Genomic DNA, 25096 nt, shown 5'->3' on the forward strand with positions numbered 1-25096 from the left:
TATGGCACATTAAAAAGCTCTATAATCTTGTTAATAAGACCTTAGCGATTAGGTTCATCTTTTTCTACATCTTTCCTACATATAATGCAACTAAGTCTTGTTGATAAAATGTCTTTACAACCCAGAGAGGTTGTGAAGCTTGATTAATGTTTGTAGGATGATTTGAGACCCTACACTAACAAGGACTCCAACATAAAATCTCTGTGAGTCCACCAAGACCATTAGCCTGTGCCCCTGACACATGATAAAAATGAGACACTAGGATGCTTTGGGGACTGAGGAGAAGGTAGGTGTTACTGTTTATGCAGGAAGATTCCCTCCCCCACCTCTTGCTCTATTTGGAGTAGCCAGAAAAGGGAATTGGGGGAATATTTACAGAGGGTGGTATGCAAGGGGCTAGAGTATGTGGCCACGTGTGACAAGATCACATTGTGTGCTAGTTCAGGGCTGTCCAAAATATGGCCCAAGGGCCAAATGTGCAATTTTATGTGACCTACCTGTGGGTTTCAATTTTCACAAGTGAAAAAAATAAAATAATAATTTTCATGGAATACGTATTAGATTTTTTAATTCCATCACTAATAGATAATCTCAACATTAATTTTCTTTGGTGTTTTTAAGCAGTATTACTGATGGAACATATCACACTGAATTTTCAATCGATCTGTGGGATGTGTTCCATCTGTACAAAGCAGACTAGTCAGTATGCACCTACCTTTATACTGTTGTGTTGTCGCTTTGTTGTTTTGTGTTTGCTTTCCCTCTTCGTGCCTTCACCTTGTATTGATGACAGGCGTTCTCCCATTTTCTATTACTGTACTGTATTTTTATTCTGGGTGTGGCCCTCGAATAATTATTTTATTTTAACGCAGCCCTAAGATAACCTAAGGTTGGACAGCCCTGTGCTAGATCATGAAAGGAGAGGCAGTGGTTGGGGTTTGTGTATGTTTGGTCTAAGTAATGTCTCCCAAGGTTGAGGATTCACACTCAGGTCTTTGGACTCCCAATCCAATGTTCTTTCCAGTGCAACCATTTTCAATTTTCATCAGAAATGGTCTCAAGGACACAAGAAAGTACTTGCTATGTCTACATTAGGACTAGTTTTAAACTTGGAGGTTTTCTTGCTGATTAAAAGCAGGTTACTAAAAATATCACAATACAACATTTCCACAAAAGGGGGAAAAATCATTTTAAGAAGATAAGGTGGTATTGCTACTGCTCAACACTTTTCTCTTGTTGATGCTAAACATGAGCACACAAAGAAATTTATCACAGCAATGTTCTCAATTCCATCCCATAAATGGTATTAATGTCAACACTTAATCACCAGCTTAATGATTTGTTTGTAGACCAGGCTTCCCCTGAACACCTGGAATTTATCATAGAAATGGAAAAATATCAAAGAAAGAAAAGTTTGAAAAGGGGTTGGGGGAGAGAACTGCAAAAATACATGTTCCATATCTATCTATCTATCTGTATTATATATATATATATATATATGTGTGTGTGTGTATATATGTACATATAAATAGATGTATGGAAAAGCGAAATTTAATAATGTCACTGAAAGTAAACTTCAATAAAAACAAAACAAAATGTCTGGCTATGAATATGAACAGCTGGTTTCAGATAAACACTGGAGATGAGTGCCATATCAATTTCTACAGAGCAATACCAGAAGCAGGCTATGATACCCATTAGGGAAGAAAAGGAAAAGGAAACAGGAAATCTGAGAAGATGAGCTTGGAGTGGTGGACTGTGGATGAAGAACTGCGAGATTAATAAGGGGGAAAGCAGAAACAAAATAAAAGAAGATTGAAAGGCAGTGTGGTGTAGATGAAAGAGCACCGAATTTGGTACTGCTTTGAATGTATGTATATATGACCTTGACCAAGTTATGCTTTCTCTAGGTCTTAAGTTCCTCATCTCAAAAAATGAGACATGGGACTCGATAGTCTTCTGAGGTCCCTTCCAGTTCCAAATTTATGCCTTTATGAATACAGACATAGAAGATGAAAGAGGCTAGATGAGAGAAATCATTTATTCAGAGCTTGAGAAGCTGGAATAAAGGCATAAAAATAAGTGAGCCAAGGACTAGAAGAGACAAAAATGTGTGTGTATAAAACATAGAATTACAAAATCATAAAATTATATCTGGAAGGTATCTCACAGGCCAACTCGTGCAACCTCCTCATTTTACAGAGAAGGAAACTGAAGTCCACGGAGCTAAAGAGACTTGCCCTAGGTCACACAGTTGGGGAGTGTCCCAAGCAAGATTTTGAACCTGACATCGGTGTTAGAGGGCTAACCTTGGAGTCACCAAGACCTGGGTTCAAGTTTTACTTCTGATACCCATCGTCAGCGTGACCACGGGCAAGTCACTTAACTTCTAAGTAATTATATTTTGCGTTGTTGACTATCTGATGAATAGGTAGAAGGAGTTTCCCCACAGGAAGAAATCACAGGAAGCTGGCACACATCCCGACTCCCCCCCCCCCCCCCCCCCCCCCGCCACACACACACATATTCCGTAAAGAAAGAGTGTGTAGTGTGTGTGCGCGCGCGCGCGTTCCCGTGCGTGTGCGTGTTAGCAAGAGGGAAAAGGAAGAAGTGAAGACAAGAACGAGTAGTGAAGAAAGGACATATGTAGAAATGCAGAACAAGACAGAAAGAATAAGAGGGAGTCCTAGTGATAGAGAGGGGGCACGAGCGGTGAGAGGTATAGAAATGGGGTGGGGATAATAAGGGAGACGGAACTAAGGAGGAGCGGGGGGCGGGGGGGACTAGATAGAGCATAGAATGGCAGGAGGATGAGAAAAATGAATGGTGATGGGATGGTGTGAGAGGGGCGGGGATATCAGGCTGATAAACGCGATGGGTTGGAGGAGCGGAGAGACCCAAAGCCCGGCGGAAAGCGAAGGGGAAATGGGAAGTAGACAGCGATCTATGATGCGATGAGGTGGGGGCTCAAAGGGGCGCTGGCTGCTGACCTCTTCCATCTTGCCGCTGTCTGGGGGATGGCGCAGCGGTTACTGTAGTGCAGGGGAGGGAGGCGGGAGAGGCGGGGCGGAGACGTCGCGGCACCCAGCGAGCGCTCGGGTCACACGATACAAGTTCCTCTCGGGATAAGGGCGAATAAGTCTGGACCATTACGCGTCGCTTCAGTTGCTAGGCAACCTGGGCGCCTGCTGGGAGCACGTGACAGGCACGCAGAGCGCGAAGAGAATGCGCGAGGGCAGAGTTTTGGCGTGAAGGACTAGCCCCAGAAATATGCAAATAAGCACGGGGAGGGGGGTGGGAGGCGGCTGCCCTGCTGGAGAAGGGGCGGGTCCTGCACCAGGCAATGCCGACTGTCTGTGGGAGGTGTTTCTAAGGTGAAAACACCCATCCCTTGTGGAGGCGGTGGAAAGAGCCTTGGACTCTGGGTTTCTTTGGCACATCACTTTCCCTCTTCTGGGCCTCAGTTTCCTCATTTGTAAAATGGGCATCATAATAAGTATCAGTTGAGATAACTGATAGAAAAGCAGGTACGGGTGTAAAACTCTTTGCTCTGGGATTATGCTTAGAATGCTTTTGCTCCCAGTATCCTTCTGTTGGTGGGAGTGGAAGAAGACAGATCTCAGGTTGCTCAAATTGCACATGAAGAAACGGAGGTGCAGAGACCTCACAGTAAACCGGGCGCGGTGTTGGCACTAAATCGCCCGTCTCTTAGGTGATGGCTGCTTCCCTGCTGGGTCAGGGGTCACTGAGATTCTCTGAGGTCACTGTTCCAACCTTTGACTGCCGTTCCCTACCGGAGTTAGAGGCACATTTTAGTCTGTCAGTTGCTGTGTGCTATCTCTACCTTCTCTGCATTCTCCACTCTCTATCACCCTTGCAGATCTGTATAGTAGAAAGAATATCTGACCTGGAGTCGAGAGAGACCCGTTTGTATTTGACTCTCCACTGAGCCTTACTACCTTTGTGACCCTAGGCAAGTCACTTAACCCTTCTAAGTCTCCATGTCTTCAATTACAACAAGGGAATATTTAAATTCCACAAACATTAAGTGATTACTAAATGCATATATACATATGTGGGGGGGGCGGAGAGAGAGAGAGAGAGAGAGAGAGAGGGAGACAGAGACACAGAGACAGAAAGAGAATGAAAATAGGCTATCTCACTGAGATGTTTGTTATGAATAAGGTACAGTGTAAACCTTAAGATGCTAAAGAAATGTGTTATTTCACTTCTTCTATGCATACATTCTTTTCTCCTCCTTTCTTCTTTTCCTCTCCTGTGACTTGAATATCCGGTTACATCAGACCTTACTCTCTGTCCCCCATCTCCAAGAATACTGGTTAGCCCCACTAGGGAGAAAAAGAAAGAGAAAGGAAAAAAGAAAAATGGAAGGAAAGAAAGAAGAAAGTGGCCTACTGGACCATGTGTGTTCCTATTATTATCCATTAACACAAGTTACAGACTAGGGGGAAGAGGGAGGGGAAGGGAACAAGAATTTATTAAGCACCTACTATGTGGGAGGCACTGAGCTTAAAGCTTTACAAATACTTTCTCATTTGATTTGATCCTCACAACAACCCAGTGTGACTAGCAGACTGTTAGCTGTAGGAAGGACTTTCAAGATCCTCAGACCTCATCATTTTGAATTCAAAGAAACAGAGGCCAAAGAGGGGAAGATTTACCGCTTAAAACTGTGACAACCAAGATTGAGCAGCTAAGCTGATACTGGAATGCAGGTCTCCTGACTACAAAGCTTCTTGAAGCCCTAGGCCAGGGCTCCAATCATAGGAACAAAAATACTTGAAATATGTGATATATATGGCGCCTTCCTCCCCTCCACAAATGACATGTTGAGAGCCTCATAAGGGCCACGAGACACATCCCTCCCATAAAGTCTATATTCACATAATTCTGAAAATAACTTCCCCAAATTGACTCAGAAGTTGATCATTACCAAGATCTCAGGACTTGAGAACCAAGTAGAAGCTGAAGAGCGGGAGTGACCAGAATATTTTCCCCCTTCAGTGGACTGGCCTGCATCTGTTGAAGAACCATCATTTGCCCTTGCTATATCAGCCCCAGCAGATGCCCCCTGGGTGCCCTCGCCAGATGTGTCAGCACCCGGGGTCTCTTCCCCATCTAATGGAGTGTTTTCTCTTGACCTGGGCATGAGAAAGGATGACTAGTGTTCTAGAAAACACACCAGACTAAAATAAAAGAGACCTGCATTCTAGAATCACGGCATCACAAAGCCTTAGTCACAGTACACTAGGGGTCTATAGAACAGATCTCAGCTTCATTATGTTCAACAATAGCCTTCCGGAACCTCCACTCCATTGTTAACTGCCTCTTCCTCTCTTCACTCTTTGGGTCATTTTGCTGCAAGGAAGGTATTTTTCTTTTCTTTCTTTCTTTTTTAACTGTGGTCATAAGCAAAAAAGCTTTCTTTATTCTTTTGGAGGAGGGAAACTAGATAGGCGCTGGGATCTCTTCTAGGAGGACACCCAAGGCAGTAGGGTTAAACCTTGATATTTATATTTGTGGCTAGACAAATAATCCAATCGTGTGGTATAGCAATAGAGATGAGGCCTAACAGCAACAGTGAGCCAAGGTTGCCTAGCGACAAAAAGTCCATTCATAGCAGGACCTCATGTCTGGACCTGTTGGTGTTTTCCTGGGCTCAGGGACCACTAATTCTTTGATTTAGTTGCAACAGAGTTCACCTAGAGGGCAAGTGCAAAGGATTGTTGTTATGCCAAGCTCAGGGCATGGTTTGCTTGCTGGGCCTTAGCTCTGGAAAACAGGATGTTTCCTAATAGTAAAAAGAGAGGATCAGTCTTGGCATAGGGATCCTTTCCCCCTTTTGGCCAAAGAGAGGGAGTCTAAAAGAACCCCTCCCCTTCTGGGCAATAAAGGAGAGGCAGGTATAAGCCAAGATGCCACAAGAGGCCAGTTGGCCAGGACAGTAAGGAAGGTATTTTCTAAACCTTAAAGTTGTATATAAGTGTGAACTATCATTAATAATGATGCCTGAGATCACATCAGCTTTTTTGGCTGGCATGGAATATTACAGATATCGCAGATGGAGATAATTAAGGGACCTCAGCAGTTAACTAGTCCACCACCACCACCTTCCTTTTACAAATGAGGAAACTGAGGCCCAAGAAGAGTAAGTGCTTTACTCAAGATAATGTCAGACAGGTAATAAGTCTCAGAGGGGAAGGTGATGGACCAGGAAAGACCTCCTAAGGAAGGTAGGATTTGAGTTGAGTCCAGAAGGAAATCATGGGAACCAGGAGGTGGAGGGAGAGCATTTCAGGTATGGGGGACAGTCAGTGAAAAGGTCCCTAAGAGTTGGAGCCTCTTGTGTGCCAGGAACATCAAGATGGCCAATGTCACTGGCTCTTACAGTACCTGGAGGGAAGCAAAGTGTAACAAGACTGAAAAGGTAGGAAGAAGGCAGGTTTCAAAGGGCTTTAAAAGCCAGGAAGGGGATTTCATATTTGATCCTGGAGGTAATAGGGAGCCACCAGAGTTTATTTAGTGGTAACAGTCAAACGTGCTCTAGTAAGATCACTTTGGCAGCCAAATGGAGGATGGAACTGAATGGGGGGAGAGTTGAGGCAGAGAGACCAACCAGACAGTTATAGCAGTAGCCCAGGAGTGAGATGACCAGGGAATACAAGACTGCACCAAGGTGTCAGCTGTGTGAACGAGAGAATGGAACAGATTAGGTATGTATGTAAAGTGCTTGCACGTGAGAAATCAGGGCTGACGCCAAAGTTTTGAATTTGGGTGACCAGGAGGATGGGTATGCCCTCAACCATATAGAGAAGGGGAAAAGAGGGGAGGGTTTGGTTTGGTGGGGGAAAGATAATGATTTCTCTTTTGCTGAGTGTGAGATCTCCTTGTCTAAAGTAGTCACATATATTCAAATTCACACTATTCAAAGTTGTAATTATATAAAATGTTCTTATTGGTTCCAGCCCAATAGAATTATGCAGTGTAAATTTGAGTAATGTGACCTTTTCAGGGGATTCATCATTTGCACTTATTGGGACTTAGCTATACTTTTAAAAAAAATGATAATAAGCATTATATAATAAGCAGAAGCTAGAATTGATGAACCCATGCTGGCACATATATCAATACTTCATCACTTCAAAAAAATCCACTAATTTATCCCATAGGTTTTCCTTTTACCCAAGCAAATAAAAATTCCTCCATCCTTCAGTGGGTAGTCTTTATAAGCTGCTGGTAGCTATTTTTCTGGAGCTGAATCTCCCCCAAGATTGGCCTTATAAATACTTACAGACTTACAGTTCAACCCTTAGGTCCAGTGAAGGACCTGGCACAATTGCTATGCCTTGGTTCCCCTTCTTGCCTCCCATCCCTGCCCTCAGCCCAGAGCTTCCCACCACTAGCCGCCCTGGCTGACCTATGACTTTGACAGGCCCAGGCGGTTACCTCTCTCCCAGTGGTGTCTTCACTAGCCCCTTTGCCCTAGGATCTGATCTGCCCAACCAGGCTGCACGGTGTTAGCCATGGATCAGCAGGGAAGCCAGATTGCAGCAGAGACATTAGTGGCCTCCTCGCCCTAAATCCTTTCTTTCAGGCCTCTGTAGTAAATTGAGCCCAGGCCTTCCCCCAAGCGCTACCTTCTAGCGTCATAATAAGGACAATAGTAATGATGATTAGTAGTGGTAGAAGTAGTAGTATTACAATGAGGATAATGATCATTGTCACTGTGGTCTCTTTCCTCCTTCCCTATCCACTGGGTCTTGGGAGGTTCCTTTCTCAGTAGGGGCATAGAGGAAAGCTCTTAGAATTTACAGTCAAAGGGTGTGAATTCAAACCCTGGCTCTGCCGTGTACTATCTGTATAATCTTGCCTAAGTCTCACCACCTCTCTAGGCCTTGGTTTCCTGCTCTGTAAAAACAAAGAAGCTAGACTTGATCTCCAAGATTGCATGGGGTTCTAAGTAAGGCTCTATTCCCTAAACTCTTCCACTTAATTTTTTTTTTCTATCTTCTAATGCTCAGTGAAATCTTGATTTCTTCTGAAGATGCCATATTGCTTGGTACCCTCTTCACGGTTGAGTGCTCCTTTTTAAATGTTCCCTGACATACAGTACTGAGAGGTGGAGTTGGCACGCTGCTTGCTTCCCGTTGCTACTTTTTAGACCTTCTCTCTGACACCACCACTCACCTGTCTTCCTTTAAAATTTACTCCAGTCTGACCATATCCTTGTTGCTTTCATCTACAGGCCTCTGAGTCACCCTTCCTCCTCCTCGCAGACTCACAGTCTTCTGTACCCCAATACTCACCACCTTCAGATACCATAACCTTGCCAATTCTCCAGCCTCCTTAATCTTTACATCAAGTGAGGTGAGATGGTACAATACAAAGATGACTGGCTGTGAAGTCAGAGGACCTGGGTTAAAATCTTGCCTAAGATATTTATTCTTCTTGTGACCTTGGCAAATAAATCATTTATCTACCTTTCTAGGGTTTCAGTTTACTCATCTTTAAAATGAAGGAGTTGAACTCAGTTGCCTCTGAGGTGCCTTCTAGACCTAAGACCCCTTACAGAAGCACAATAGTCAAGATGTATAGGGAACTTGTTCAAATATATGACTATTATATTCATGTCATTCATGGCATCCGTTGAATGGGATATAGAGGGAAGGAGCCACAGTTCTAAATGAGGTCTCTTTGGTTTGTTTCTTCTCTTCCATTCTAGATACAGGAAGTAGAGTCTCCAATTTGAGCTGGGAGCACAAGACACAGGGATCTGGGAGTCAGAATCCAGGTAGCCAATGTAACATTGACACCCCAGAGAGAAAGGAAACACATTTCAGAGTGACCTTCAAAAGGTGAGAGGTAGGAATTATCTAGCAGTAAAGTCATCTTCAGACATGAATTTGGTGGGACCAGTGCTATGTAGGAATTAAGCTAAGTTCTGATCTTCCTTGTTCTCTCCTTCTTTGAGACCAAGGTAAAGGAAATGGGGCAGGAAATGCCCCTGAAACAGTCAGGGAAATGTTCTAAGTTTGTGCTTGCTACATCTGTGAAGTAAATATTCCTTTATAAAAGCCTTTTAAAAGACTAAAAGTAATTCCCTAATAATTAGTCAAAGGTTAGGAACGATTTTGAAAAGGAGAACTATAAACTATGAACAATCTTTTGGAAGAATGTGATTTCCTAAATACAGGAGCCTGCTTGCCTCCTCAATTCTGGTTGTATATTGTTGTCCATTTTCAGTGTCTGTCTGAGACTCAGGTGGGTGTGTATATATGAAAACCAGTAGGATATAAAAATACATAGAGAGCTGTCCATGGAATCAGGAAGACTTGAGTTCAAAGCCCCTCTCTTGACATATATTACTATGTGACTTGGACAAGTGACTTACCTTCTCAGTGTCCCCAGACAATTGTATAAGATTTTAAGTTGCAGAGCAGGTAACAGTCTGCATAGACGGATACAGGGTGCTCTACTGAGGCAGCTCAGTAGATAGAATGGTGGGTCTGGAGTCTGGAAGACCTCAGTGCAAATTTAGCCCCACATATGTACTAGCTGTGTGACCCTGACCAAGTTGCTTAACCTCTGTCTACTTTGGTTTCCTCATCTATAAAATGGGGTTGGTAATCATAGTACCTACCTCCCAAATTCCCGGTAAGGATTAAATGACATAACAATTGTGAAGTTTTTAGGACAGTGCCTGGGGCACATAGTAAACACTATATAAATGTTATGCTTATTCCTTACTGGGAGCTCCCCAGACAGAAGAAGTCACAGGTCTGGTGTGTGTGTGTGTGTGTGTGTGTGTGTGTGTGTACATACACACTACACATACATATACACATGTGTGTATATATACATATGTATGTATGTATATACGCAAGATCTGTACATTGTCCATCCAGCTATATATCAGAGCTGAATATTAATCACCCACTTGTTTTTTTTTCTGTATGGATAGTTAAGCCAAACTTTTGATCATGGATCTCACTCAGGCGCCTCTACAATGTTCTAGGTCTTGATAGAATTAGCACAAATAACAGCATCTGACGTTCCTCACTATTTGTAGGGAATCCTTCTTCAGCTTGGACTCTTCTCTCCATGAAAATAATGAATACCTCTGGTGAGCATTTTTATGCCTTACTTAATGTTAATGATCAAGGATTAAAGTTGTGTATTTAGTTCTATCTTAGAAGTAATCTAGTGTTATTTGGTCACATGAATGATGGACACCCTGTTGGAAGAAAGCTACTAACATGATATTTTGCTCTATTGAATAATATGTCTTCTATGTGCACGGTGTGCACAGTGAGATCTCATATTCCATAAGTACATCTTTAGGTCAGTTGTGAACTGGTAAAGATATAGTTTGTTGTGAAACATTGATTATAAAATTTTGTGTATTCCTTTCTATAACCCTCATCAAATATTCCCTTGCTATATATGTAGATTGTTCTCATTAAAACTTTATATAAATGGAAAATAGATATGTGAATTGGTTTTTGTTGTTGTTTGGTTTTTCAGTAGTGTCCAACTTTTCATGACCCCATTTGAAGTTTTCTTGGCAAAGATACTGAACTGGTTTGCCATTTTCTTCTCCAGATCATTTTACAGATAAGAAAACTGAGGCAAACAGGGTTAAGTGACTTGCCCAGGATCCCACAGCTAGTAAGTGTCTGAGGCCAGATTTGAACTCAAGAAGATAAGTCTTCTTGACTCCAGGCTCAGCACCCTGTCCATTGTCCTACCTAGCTGACCTTTAATGAGTTGGTAGCTATTGATATTATCCTGGCCATTTTTAACAGTAAAAATTACTAAGATTTTTTACTCAACACCCTCAAAATTGTATTGCCTCTAGTTTGGATCTCCTAGTCTAGTCCAACTACTTTGTCCATCTTTGTTTTGTTCAATGCCATTTTCACTTCCTCAAGAAGCAGCTCCAGGACAGTGATGGTAGAGTTCAAATGTAATGGTTCCACTGTTCTTGGTGGTGAAGAGTTCATGATAAAATTCTTTGCAGATCTTTTCCCTTTTTCATCTCTTCATTGTACTTTCATTTTCATCTCTCAAGGTGACTTTGCTAAGTTGAGTCTATCACCAAGTTTTCTTCATTTCTTTTTTTTTACTGCTCCTCGATGTTTTATTGCATTAATATAATTCATAATTTTCCACCATTCTTCTCTGCAAGATGTTTTAAAATGAGTTTATATTCTGAAAACTTGTGGCTCTTGAGTGCCATGTCCCTCTGCTTGGCACAGGGGATCAAGTATTTGTTGACTAAGGCAAATTTTAGGTTATTTTTGGCAATTAATTTACATTCTTTAAGCTTCTGTACAGAATTATTCCAACTTGATGTCCAATTCTCTAAACATTTTGCCACCTACTTCCCATTTTTAAGCACCAATAATTTGTTTAAATAAGTCAGATTGGGGTTGTTTCCATTTCATCTCAATTTCACCCTCATCAATGACAAGTTTTTTTCTGAATATTAAAATAAAACCAGCTTAATTTTTGTGACATTACTTACTACTTGCCATAACTATCACTTCCCAAATCTTTTCTGGAGGAAAATAATCATGAAGCTGCTATGCAGTCTCCAAGCCTTTGAAAGCTGTCATTCCTCAATCCCTAAGCTGTAGTATTCATCATATTTTCTTACCATCCTCTCCTTTTCGTGGAAGTCACCAAGTTTCAAAGTATACATTGATTTGAATTGGAAGGTCTTAATGAGTTCTTTGTAAAATCACTCTATACCTCTTCATCTTTTGCAACAGACACTATAGCACAGAAGCTGCAATTATTGCATGGTTGTCTTTTTGCAGTGAATGAGCCCTTCACTTAGAATGAGCACTTCAACAAAGGATAAGTAAATGTCCCATGCAGTGATGGTTCCTGTTGTCTTTGGACACAGGGTAAAATCCCCTCAGCCAGGGAGAATCTGTGGGCCCTCCTTCCATTTCACTACAACTTCAAAAGGCTTTGCAATCTGACTTCAGCCTACATTTGCAGATTTATTGCATATTACATTTCAGTGAAATTAGCCTATTAGTTCTTCCCTGTATATGCCACTCCATCCCCCAACCCCCATGCTTTGCACTGGCTATCCCTTTGACCAGAATTCACTCCTTCCTGACTTGAATCCCAAGCTTCTTTCCAGGTTCAGTTCAAGGGTTTCCTCCTACCTAGCCATGCCTATCCTGATGTTCCAAGTAACTAGTACTCTTCTCCAGTCCTTGAAATTACTTTGTACTTACTTAATATGTTTTGTTTTTATTAATCTCTGTATATGTTGTTTTCTCCCCAAAATAGCATAAGTTCCTTGAGAGAGAGCACTGGGCCTACAGTTTAGGAAGACCTACATTCAAATCCAACCTGACATGTGACCTTGGGCAAGTCACTTAACCTCTGCCTTAGTTTCCCCACCTGTAGTCAATAATTTTTTTCTGAATCCATTTTTTCTCTTATGCTGTATTTCATATTTCAGATTATTTCAAATAAAATTACTTCTTTTAAAGATCATAAAGAAATCACTAGAACAATAAGCCTATTTTATACTCTAATAATGTTATATTTAAATATTAGGCCTAGGTTTGAGTCCTGACTCCAGGACTGTGTGGGTTGGGCATGTCACTTTCTATCTCTGGGCTTCATTTTCCCCTACATAAAATGAAGGAGTTGATCCACTCTGGTCTCTTCCAGTTCGAACGTTCTATGACTCTGTAAGTCCTGCTCTTCTGTCTCTGAAAGGCTATGATTCAAACTCAGGAATATGGAAACAAAGAAACTTCAAGTCGTGTTCTGAAGGCGGGTGAAAGATGTAGATGGCTATCTACCCAGGTGGACACTGGGGAGAGAAACCTTAGTTTTCAAGTCCACACAGATTTCCAGAAGGCTGTGCAACCCTTACTCTAGAATTTTGGCATTAGCTACCTGCAACACTCTGGTATAATAAAGTGAACCACAAGGTGGCAGCATACTACCAAAAACCCTGAAAATACTGTCTACCCAGTTAAGGAAAATTTTCAAAATAGTGTTCAATTTGACAAATATTACTGAGTACCTACTGAGCTCAGAGCCCTATGCCAACTTCTAGAAAAGAGACAAAGATAATAAAGAGGTGATTTGAGGGCAAGTTTTGCTTTTGTGGTTTTTTTTTGACAATTAAATATGAAGTACCTTATAAACATTGTCTCATTTGACCCTCACGACAACCCTGAAAAGTAGGTGCTATAATTATCCTCATTTTACAATTGCAGAAACTGAGGCAGACAGAGGTTAAGTGACTTGTCCAGGGTCCCACACCTAGTAAATACTTGTTTGAGGTCATATTTGAATTCAGCTCTTCTTGACTCTGGGTCCAAGACTCTATCTGCCATGCCACCTAGCTGCCTCTAACAGGCACAGAGAGCAAAGCTGTCAAATTTTCAGATGATAAGTCTTGAAGGGAGAGTTAGAACACTGGGTAGAAGAGTCAGGATCCGAAAGGACAAACAAAAATGATGAACTAAATCAACTAAGATGAAATATAGTATGGATAAACATTAACTTCTACATGTGGGTTCCTGAAATCAACTTTAAAAAGGAAGAATGGCAAAAGCTTGGCAAGGCAACAGGTCTCACAAGGGTTTACAGGGTTGTGGGCCCAATATGAGTCAAGAATATGACATTGTAGCTACAAAAAATTAACACTATCCTGTACTGCTTCAAAAGAAGAAAGTATCCACAACGAGGGAGGTGACTTTTCTTCACTCTACCATGGTCAGGTCACATCTGGATCCCTTATACTCAGTTCTGGGCCGTGCATTTTGAGAAAGCTCCAATAGAGCATGCCCAGAAGAGGACCACCAGGATGTGAGAGTCCTAAAAAATATGACATAGGAAACATGACTGAAGAAACTAGGAATGTTTGACCTGGAGAAGAGAAGACTTGGAAAGGAAACATTCAAGTCTCTCAAGGGATGCCATGTGGTGGAACAGTTAGACTTGCTCTCTTCGACCCCCACAGCAGGCAGAACTAGGAACAGTAGGTAAGAGCTATAGAGAAACAATTTAAGTTTTATATAAGGAAAAACTTACTAAGAGTCAGAACTATCTCAAAGTGGGATGGACCACCTAGAGATATAGTAGGTTCCATATCATTAGAGATTTTCAAAGAGATTACAAAACCATTTATGGAAGATGTTGTAGATGGTGTTCTTGCCCTTGAACTAGATAACCTCTGAGGTCCTTTCCCACCCTGAGATTCTTTGTTGTGATCATAAATCTGTATCTCCATGAAGCTCCAATGATGACATCAGAAAAAAAGAAGTACTTGTAGACTTCAAGAATGATGCTTTCCTCATCGAAGAAACTTAATAACCAGGTTTTCAATATATTTGTTTCTTTCCCCCAAAGGTCCAACTCGAGTCATAGAGGTTTGGGGTTTTTTGTTTTTGTAGAAAGGTGTGGTAGTTATCATTTTGTCCCCCTCTCCTCTGCCCTTTACTTTGCAGATGAAGAAGCTGAGATCCATAAAGAGTCTTGATTTGCCCAAGATTTTTTCTCTAAAATGTGGCAGAGCTAGGACTATAACCTTAGTCTCTTGATTCCCAGTCCAATTATCTTTTCCTTAACAATTCCTATCTCCTTTATCAATTAAAAAAACCTTGGCGATAATTAGGGCAATATAATGGCCCCCAAGGTCCATGTGGTTCCCTTCTCTGCAGCTTAGGGAGTTTATGTTAGATAAAAGTTATTAATTCAATCACAATCATAGTGAGTCTCCAGTTAGAAAAATTCCTAACACTGAGGCAGAAGTTGGGCTCTCTGCCTAAATTTAAGTTTAATTTCTTGTCAGTCCCTGACATCTTGGTGGTTGAGATAAATTCTGTATAACAGGGAGCTGTTTGACTGATACAATGTCCACTTTAGTGGGTGTGAAGATTGTAACAGGTTCTAGTAGTAAAAAGGTTTTTCAATTGACTGCAGTACTGGAACTGGGGTGCATTAACAAGGCTTTAGCCAGACAAATCGACTACTTCTGTTCAAGTGAGAAAGCAAGGACTAAGCCTTCAAAAAAGAGAGAGACCTGAGACCCTTTTTTCCTCACTACGAAGGAAAACATGGCTTTACTGTTGCTTCTGTCTCTGCTGCATCTAATCTTTCCTGATTTTAGGGAAAGGAGATTGAAGATGGTTATAACTTTTTGAATCTTGAAGAAGTTCAGGAGAGTGATCCCATTTGGAAACTGCAATCCATGACAGAATTTCCCAGAGGCCAAATGATGAGGAATAAAATCCTGAGTGCCCTGCCCAGCTCAGTTCAGCATTCAATACCCAGAGATACAAACTCATGCCATCCATAAGCTGTGCTGCTTTTTAAAGTGCACTTGGGAGGGCAAATAATATATAAAAATAACTTTCAGTTTGAATCCATTCTCCCCAGACACCTAATTGGTATAGAGGTGAGCATGCTTTCCCCAAAGGGTCTGAGGAAAATGTTCTTTTATTTTTATGTCTTTTCAATAAATATCCCTTTGCAAAACCTAATTTATGTTAGCTGGTTAAATGGAATTGGGGTGCTAATAATTAGCAGGTAAATAAATTTTTACCTGGCTACCTAGGGCATGCTCACTAAGCTGATAAAAAAGTTAGAGGATCCATTGACTATCATGCCCAATTAAAAGTAATTACCTTTGCTAGGTAAAAAAATACTTCTTGAATGAATCAATCAGTGTTAATGGGGCCTGTACAACTTCTTGAACCAACCAAAGCCATTGTTGAGAGACTTGTTCTTGCCCTAAGGAAACAGAAATTCCAAGAGTATGGAAATACGGTCAATTCTGCTAAAATAGGATGTACTTTCCCAAAAAGCACCTCAATATTCAAAATCATACAATAAAAAGCACAAAGCTTGTGAGGAAAATAGATTTAGGAGCATAATGCTTAAGAATTTCATCAGTGACAGATTAAAATAAAGGAGCCTACTAAAAATGGTAGCACAGCTTTATGCGTGTTAAATGATTAAAAAATAAATATTGCAATAAAGAGTGCCCCCTCTGGGGACTTAGGCTTCAGGAGCAAGTTGAATCTGCTAAAATTCCTCACCTCAGGTCCAGAGGCCAAGGTGTAAGTTTGGGGAGGTGATGGAAGGGAAATCAGGCCTCCTCCATCCCCGGCTTCTACTGTACCAAAAAATACACCATAAATATGGCTTTTTACTTTAACAAAGACCTGAAGTTTGCTTGTTGAAGAGGGTATTGGAAGGGTTGCAACTTGTGAGCTATTATGAAAAGGTGAAGCTTTCCCACATTCTCACTGTTTCTTGGGGGAAATATAGTGTAAAACCCAACTTTTATTGCTGCTATGTTGTGCTAAAAATCTCCCCCAATATATCAATCATGTTTTTAAAACAAGCGCTCTGTAGCAGAACTGATTACTATCCGGAGAAAGGAACTGGTTCATGGGTCCTAGGCAAAGAACCAGCAGCCCCAGACAACTGGAGAAAGAAGAAAGAGAGGGTAAGACTGACCTCTCTGCTACAGAGAAGGGAGATATTGGGTAAGTCCATGAGCTCTATGGGCATCTTGGAGCAGAAGACCTGGGCAAATGTCACCAGTATAAAAAGATAAAAGGGTCTCAGCAAAAACAACAAAAAAAAATCCAGCTCTCTTGATCAAAATATCAAGGAAAGTGTAAAAGCTATAGCTGTAGGCAACTTCCAGAAGGTCCTCTTTTATTGAGAAGATGAATACATTATTCTAAATGCCAAGTTTTTAAATGATGTTGACTTTTATTTACCTGTTTTAGCCCCTGAGGTATCTTTTATTTGGATCAGCAAATCAGCTCAGTGATTAGGACTGGGAACTGAAGAGGCCAAGAAAATGGCTCAGTCAGCCCTAAGCTTAAGACCCAAGTTTAAATTCATAAAACCATAGCAATCTTAGAGCCAGAAAGGACCTAAGAGGTCAGTCATTTCGTCCAATTCCTTACCTGAAGCATGAATTTCCTTTCTTACTTTCTTCATAAAGGGGTCATTCAATTCCCTACTTGAAGACTTCCTGTAACCAAGGTAATTCATCCTGTTTTTTTTTTTAACAAGTCTCTTTAACAGTTAAGAAATTGCTCCTTATATATTGAGTTAAAATCTACCATTCTAGAACTGTCATCTCCTTGTCCTACTTCCCATTCTCTGGAAGGAACTACACAGAATAATTCTAATCCTTATTCTAAATGACTGCTTCTCAAATATCTGAGGACTATGCTCATATTTTTCTGCCTCTTCCCTTCTCTGAATTAATTATTCCTTGTTTCTTCTATTCAGCTACATATGGCATGGTGTTGAGACCTCTCGACATCCAGATCACCTTACTCTCCTGGAGGTGATTCAGTTTCTCAATTTCCTTGCTAAAATTGGTGCCCAGAACTTAACACAATACCCCATATGTGGTTTGTCCAGGAAAGAGTATGGTGGGACCATCACATGCCTCTTTCTAGACACAAGACTTCTATTAGATCAGCCAGAGAGGACATCAGTTTGTTTGGCTATTATGTCACACTGTTTTCTCTTGTTGAGTTTGCTGTCCACTAAAACCCCCGGGCCTTTTTCACATGGAATGCTGTCAATTTACATTTCTTCCAGATTGTTCTTATGAAGCTGCATTTTTTTTTACCTAAGTGCAAGAATTTACATAATTCTCATTGCATTTGCAATGTTGTTAAAAAGAACATCTCTTGCTCAAAGGCTGAACTTTCCATCCTAACCAGCCAGCTGCCTCCCACAAACTGCTGATCAAAAGAATGACTTTGGATGGTTTAAAAGAACTTATTCATGCTACAGAAAATAGAAAGGATGGTCTCAAAGCCCATATCCTACTGAGAGTGGATCAACTGACACTCTATGTATTAGGGCTAGAACATTATTATTATAGAAATGTGATTCATTTTGTAGAACACTGATTTCACATATAGAGACACACAACAGGCTAACAATGGCTTGAGAATTGGCTAAGCCCTTTGGGACCAGGGAAGAATTGTTTCAGATTCTGAGGCAGTTGAAAGAAACTGTACCTAGGGCATGCAGCAGGAACCTAGCAGGCATCCCTCAAGGAAGAGCATTAGGAATTTATTAATATGTATTTATTATTGTCCTAATGCTACATATGGCAGTGGGGGTGGGATGGATGGGTAGTCAGTGATTTCTTTCCATATCTTTGACATGAAGGCCCTGGGTACAGAGATCTGGTCTTCTTTCTATCCTACAATATCTAAGACATTGTATATACAACATGCATTCAGGAAATACTTATTGAACTGAGCAGGTGATGGGAAAGAAGTCCCCTGTAGAGGGCTCGACTTTGCCCTTGTAAAATGTCATCCATCAAAACAAACTATTTTTTGGACTTTCACTTGGTATCCTGGTTCCATGTTTCCATTTCTGCCTTTCAATCTCACATGCTGTCATCAGCAAATCAACAATTTTTGAATACCCTGGGACAGTTTTCTCCTTAGAAAACTGGTAGAAGAAAAATTGGACCGGGAATCAGGAGGCTTTAGATCTAGTTCTGATGAGGGCACAGTCTCTGGGAACCCCCTTGAATCTGGAATACAGTCTCTGGGAGCCCCCTTGAACTCTCCTTGAATCTTCCAACTAGATGGGGCCTTCCCCTAAGGCCATAAGCCTTACAATATCATTAGGCCCAAATCTCTACCTACCTAGCCTCGCCCTTTGTTGTCCAGTTCCTTCCCACCCTTGATACTATCATTATCCAGCCCGAAGCTACTTCCCACCCTTAATCCCATTCTCTTGCTTCCCGGAGTCTGACCTCATCCTGGTCCCATTGGACTCCTCCTCAAGACCCTGTCTAAACCCCTCCTCTAGTCACCCCAGACCACCCCTTCATCCCTCCCACAATCTTTGTGTATATAATCTCCATCTTGCCTCCATGAAGGTGCTCAGATTCAATCTAGCTCAGTAGATTGAATCTGGCCTGCTTGTGAAAACAGACATCACAAAGGGTGGGATTTCTTAAGACAACCCATTATGGTGAATCCTTAATAAACTTTGTCTTTTCCCTTGGCTGAGAAGGCTTGAGTCTAATTCTTTCGGCAGGACCCGGTGTGTCGGTATTTTGGGGTCTCGAGCACCCCTAGAAACCTATGGTTCCCTACCTATCATCATTTTTCTTAAACCTCTTCAGTTCAATTTCATAAATATGAAGGGTTGTACTAAATGACTTCTATGGTCCTTCATGGCTCTACAAATCTATGATCCTTCTCCATACAGTGCATTTTGCTCGGCCTGGTGCTGGAAATACAAGGACGTATTGGAATCCCTGGCCCTGCTCTTAAGGAGCCCAGAGTCTAGTCCCAATGAAGATGGCAGGACAAGGTGGGTTGGAAAGCCTAGTAGCTCTATCTCTATGTAGTGATTCATATTCACAGAACCAGAAGATCTTAACCTGAGGAAGGTTGTTTCAAATATCATCGACCAGGACTCAGCAGTCGCATCCTCTAATTCTTTCAGTACTAGAGGAAGTAATTCATCTGAACCAGATGATTTAAATTCATCAAGGCTCTCTTGCTATCTCCTTATTTATCTTGGCTCTTAGCTCCCTATTAGTAATTTTCTTCTGTCCTTTCCAATTTAAAGGTCATTTTCCTTGGCAAAAAAACAAAAACAAAAAAACACCACAGAAGTAAGATTGGAATAGAACTGACTTCTCTTGTCAAACTATTCACCATGCCTCTGTCCCTTGTTTAATCTTCTTTACTCCAATGTAGCTTTTTTAAAAAAATTTTTTTAATTGTCCTTAATTTTCCTCATCAGCCTCAGTTTCCTCCCAGGTTTTAACAATTCTGACACTGACATTTTGGTATTTGTTCCCTATAATTGGTACTCATTCTCTTCCCCACCCCCAGCTATCTTTTTGTGTTGTTTTCTTGTACATTCATTGAGGGCAGGGACTATCTTTCTTTTTGTTTCTATTTGTTTATATTCTCAACCCTTAGCACCCAACCTGGCACATAATAAGCACTTAATAAAACTCTATTGGCTAATTGATTGTTACCTACCTCTTGCTTCCATCTTCTGTAACTATCTTTTTAAAAATCAAAGTTGGTTTGGGAGTTCTCAGGACATACACATCAGTTACTTTTTAGCCAGCTCCCATTTTTCAGAATTGCTCCCTTTTATGTAGCCAGATTTCATTCTCCAGTTTAGCAAAGTCCTTCCCAAAGTGTGGTGGCTAGCACTTTAGATGTGGTGCGACTAGGGTAGAGCTGGATGGGACTGAATATGACCTTCCTCATTCTTGGAACTATTCCTTTATTAATTCACGTAGCCTTGGCTTTTTTGGCTACTGTACCACGCTAAGTTTTAGGGGCAGTTAGGTGATACAGTAGATAGACCACAAGCCTAGAGTCTGGAAGACCCTAGCTGAGTTCCAGCTTTAGACACTGACCAGCTATGTGACCCTGGGCAAGTCATTTAGTTTCCTCAATTGTGAAAGAAGGATAATAATAGCAGCTACCTTCCAGGGTTGTTGCGAAGACTAAATGAGATATTTGTAAAGTGCCTGGCACACAGTGCCTAGTGCATAGTAAATACTAAATAAAAACTAGCTATTGTTATTATTGACTCATATTGAGATTACAATCCACTAAAACCTTAAGACCTTTTCACATGAATTTTTGTATAGTCCTGCATCCCTCATACTATTCTTATGCAGTTGATTTCTTGAACCCAAGTGTAGAACTTTACATTTGTCCTCATAAAATTTCATCTTATTCAATATGACACAATGTTCTAGCCTGTTGAGAGCTTTCTGGATATCAACTCCAATGTGTTAACTATTCCTCCAAGCTCTGTGTAATTTGCATGCAACAGGCATGCCTAGGGGAAGATGCTCCCAGAAAGATCTGACTGATGAGGCAATGTCAAAAAGAACTAAAGAAGAGGGGACAGGAAAGAACTTTTCAAGAGGAAAAAAAAAGGGGAGCAGAAGGGTAGATGGAAGGATTGTGGGACCGGGAAGAGGCTCTTGCCAAGTCTAGATCTGCCCTTGAACCTGACTCTAGGTTAGGTAAGTGAGTAACAAGGAAAGATCATCTGGTCCTGTATAGTCCAATCGGATGAGCTAGCTAGATTGGGAAGAAGTTGGAGGGCAAGATTAGAGGTGCCTCACAGTGATAAATGGGGTGGGGAACAATGAGGAAACACTTCAGGTCTTGAGTTCCCTGTTACTGGCCATTAACCCTCTGGGTGGACTTAACCATGAATAGGATAGCCTTAGGGAATAACTCTTATAGATCAGCTAAGGACAAATCAGTCTAAGAAAGCCAACTGTGTTCCTGGAAATGTTGGGCTTGAGTTGTGTCTGCACATTAGTTTGAGACTGCTGGCATGTAAGGGGAACCACAGGCTCTTAGCCCACACACTGGTTGTTTAATATATTTGGTTTTTCTTCCTGTTGCTACTTGTGTAACTGACTCCAGTATGCCTTGCACAAGTGCCTGGAGTCCACTAAAACTTAGCAGCAAACAGAAGAGGGTGGAGTCTGCTAGTAAGAGGAAGCTTGAGGCATAAGAATGTAGTTGTTTACTCATTTCAGTCCAGTCGAACTCTTTCTGACCCCATTTGGGGTTTTCTTGGCAAAGACGCAGGAGTAGTTTGCCATTTCCTTCTCATTTAAGAAACTGAGGCATGAGGGTGAAGTGACTTGCCCAGGGTCATACAACTAGTAAGTATCTAAGGCTGAATTTGAAATCAGGTCCTCCTGACTCCAGGGCTGTTCCTCTATCCACTGCACCACCTAGCTTCCCCAAGCATAAGAATTTAACTTGATAAATACACACTATACCTCTAAGTTAATGAAGGATCATTGCCACTTAGAAATGGAGCAGAGGTAAGGAATAGAGGTAACCAGTTCTCTAAAAGCCATAGAGAGCTTGGCTTTCTTCCCCCCCACTCCCACCCCATGCACTCTCTGGTGTTGAGGTGTGTAATTGCTGGGGTGTGTAATTGAAGGGTGGGCATGGGACTGCCAGCATTTGGTCTGTATTATTGAACAGGATCAGACAACAAGGCAACAGTACCCCTTGGGTGATTAAATGCAAATTAAGTATTCCATCTCTAGCTCCATTCAAAACTCTGGTTAAAATATTGAATAGATGGAATATGATATTCTGGAGGTCAATGGAGCTGGGATTAAAACCAAGAATCACCTACCCAGCAAAACTGAGTATCATGCTCCAAGGCAAAATATGGACTTTCAATAAAATAGAGGACTTTCAAGCCTTCTCAGTGAAAAGACCAGAGCTGAATAGAAAATTTGACTTTCAAACACAAGAATCAAGAGAAGTATGAAAAGGTAATCAAGAAAAAGAACAAGAAAAAGAAATTGAAAGGGACTTACTAAAGTTGAACTGTTTTGTTTACATTCCTACATGGAAAGATGATGTGTAGGATTCATGAGACCTCAGTATTAGGGTAGCTGAAGGGAATATGCATGTATATATATGTGAATGTGTATGTATGTATATATGTATGTGTGTATGTGTGTGTGTGTATATATATATACATATATATATATATGGAGAGAGAGAGAGAGAGAGAGAGAGAGAGAACACAGGGTGAGTTGAAGATGAAGGGAAGATATCTAAAAGAAATAAAATCAAATTAAGGGATGGGAGAGGAATATATTGAGAGAGGGAGATAGGGAGAGATAGAATGGGGTAAATTATCTCACATAAAAGCGGCAAGAAAAAGCAGTTCTGTAGGAAGAGAAGAGAAGGCAGGTGAGGGGGGAATGAGTGAATCTTGCTCTCATCAGATTTGACCTGAGGAGGGAATACCATACATACTCAATTGGGTATTTTACCCCACAGGAAAGAAGAAGGAAGAAGATAAAAAAAAGGGGGGGGATGATAGAAGGGAGGGCAGATGGGGGAGGAGGTAATCAAAAACAAACACGTTCAAAAAGGGACAGGGTCAAGGGAGAAAATTCAATAAAGGGGGATGGGTTGGGAAGGAGCAAAATATAGTTAGTCTTTCACAACATGAGTATTGTGGAAGGGTTATACATAATGATATGCATGTGGCCTATGTTGAATTGCTTGACTTCTTAGGGAGGGTGGGTGGGAAGGGAAGAGGGGAGAGAATTTGGAACTCAAAGTTTTAAAAACAGATGTTCAAAAACAAAAAATAAAGTTTCTGCATGCAACTAGAAAATAAGATACACAGGCAATGGGGTGTAGAAATTTATCTTGCCCTACAAGAAAGGAAGGGAAAAGGCGATGGGAGGGGAGTGGGGTGACAGAAGGGAAGGCTGACTGGGAAACAGGGCAACCAGAATATACATCATCTTGGAGTGGGGGGGAGGGTAGAAATGGGGAGAAAATTTGTAATTCAAACTCTTGTGAAAATCAATGCTGAAAACTAAATATATTAAATTTAAAAAAAAAAGAGAATATAAATATAAAAAAAAATATTGAATAGAAAAAAGAAAAGGACAGATTTCTAGAACATTTCCCCAGAGACTTCCCTCCAGATTAAACAGATTCATTAATGATTACTTGTTGGGTCCAGTCACTATGACAGTTACAAATCCACCTACCTATACATCATCATTTAAATCCTATGTCTCTCTGTCTTGTACACCAGAATATCCCGAGGTACTTTGCCATTTGCCTTCCTAAAATTCAGGTCTATAGCATTCCCCAATTTACCAGTCTAGTAATCCCTGTCAAAACAAGAAATGAAGTTCATCTGGTAGAACTTGTTCTTTGTTCTTCCATGACTCCGTAGAAGAAAGGGAGGCTGGTGACTCTGCAAGCCCTCCTTCACTTAAATCCAATTCACTTGCATGTCATGGCATCACCTTCCTGATATCATGCTCTTCTTTGAGAATGAAGGACAAACAACAAACGCTTCTAAATGATTAAAAACACACTCTACCTCCCCCTCCCCCACCCCGAATCAAAGTCAAGCTGTCCAGTCCATATTCTGAAGAATTTACCGTCTCCCCTTCACCACTCTCCAGTCTCATAGTGTCTCTATTGTCTTCTTTGATTGTCAAAAATCACTATCAAAAGTTCAGCAAAGACATTTACAAATTCTTTTATATCCTTGATGTGTTGGTTCAAAACCTCTTTGGTTTCCTAGGACTAGGGTGTGTGTGTGTGTGTGTGTGAGAGAGAGAGAGAGAGAGAGAGAGAGAGAGAGAGAGAGAGGAAGACTGCCTTTGCTCTAGACATGACCCTTCCCCCTTCCAGGCACTCCTACCCCACCCTTTTCTGGAGCTTTCTATCCCTACCCACCGTGCCAGCTAGCTACCCAGTGGAATATGATATACATATAAATTCACATATACAGTCCACAAGTATCACGGCATTTTTTTTTCCGGAGTTTCCCCATCTTTTCTCATAATTCAATACTTACTGATGGCCTCAGCTGTCATTTGTAGGAGCTTACCATTTTTTAGATACTTTTCACCTCTTCCTTTCTCTTCTTCTCTCCTAATGTTGATTTTATTTCAAACCCCTTCCACCTACATTTTCCTCTTTCCAGTCTCACTGTCTGCTAGAGATATCAACAGCTGCCCCCAGTCTGACTAACAGAACAAAGGAAGTCAAAAGGATCTCTGATTGCCCTCCTCAAGGATAATTCAAGACTTCCAAGGAACTATGATGTCATCAATATGGATTCTCCTTCCATCAATGCAAATCACAACCTCCTTATTATCATAACAGTTCATAAATTGCTGGGGGTGGGGGGGTGGGAAGAAAAATCACTCAGGTTAATAAAATTTAGCTAGATTTATCTTCATACAATAGACAACACAGAGTACTTGAAGTTTGGTTTGTTTGTTTTTTTCAGTTTAGTAGTATCTACTAGAGTTTGTGTCCCGTGGACATACCTCAGAAGACACAGGACCACCCTCACACTATAATCAGGCCTTAGAATAAGAAGTCAGGACATGGGGATGCTTGGGCCAGGATGGGGCAAAAGCAGCTGTGCTTCAAAGCTGTGAAAAATACAAGTCTATGGGCTTTTATATAAGAGTGTCATGATATAACTTCAGGGCTGGGGTTGGTTA

The 25096-nt window shown here is 41.1% G+C and overlaps 1 protein-coding gene across 3 annotated transcripts in view; it reads right to left on the reverse strand.

Annotated features, from left to right (window-relative positions):
- Positions 1-24630, reverse strand: part of CFAP58 (cilia and flagella associated protein 58) — a 136972-nt gene extending 112342 nt beyond the window's left edge. Inside the window, exon 1 of one of the 3 annotated variants that reach the window (XM_036736436.1) lies at positions 24472-24630. In XM_036736436.1, the coding sequence (XP_036592331.1) occupies positions 24472-24474 (3 nt within the window). In that variant the 5' untranslated portion in view covers positions 24475-24630. Of the gene's footprint in view, positions 1-2990; positions 3144-4954; positions 5179-24471 lie in introns of those variants that run through there. The other 2 variants (XM_036736434.1, XM_036736435.1) reach the window with 2 other exon arrangements.
- Positions 24631-25096: the final 466 nt, after the last annotated feature.

The sequence above is a fragment of the Trichosurus vulpecula genome, chromosome 8 (assembly GCF_011100635.1).
Source record: "Trichosurus vulpecula isolate mTriVul1 chromosome 8, mTriVul1.pri, whole genome shotgun sequence".
Lineage (NCBI taxonomy): Eukaryota > Metazoa > Chordata > Mammalia > Diprotodontia > Phalangeridae > Trichosurus > Trichosurus vulpecula.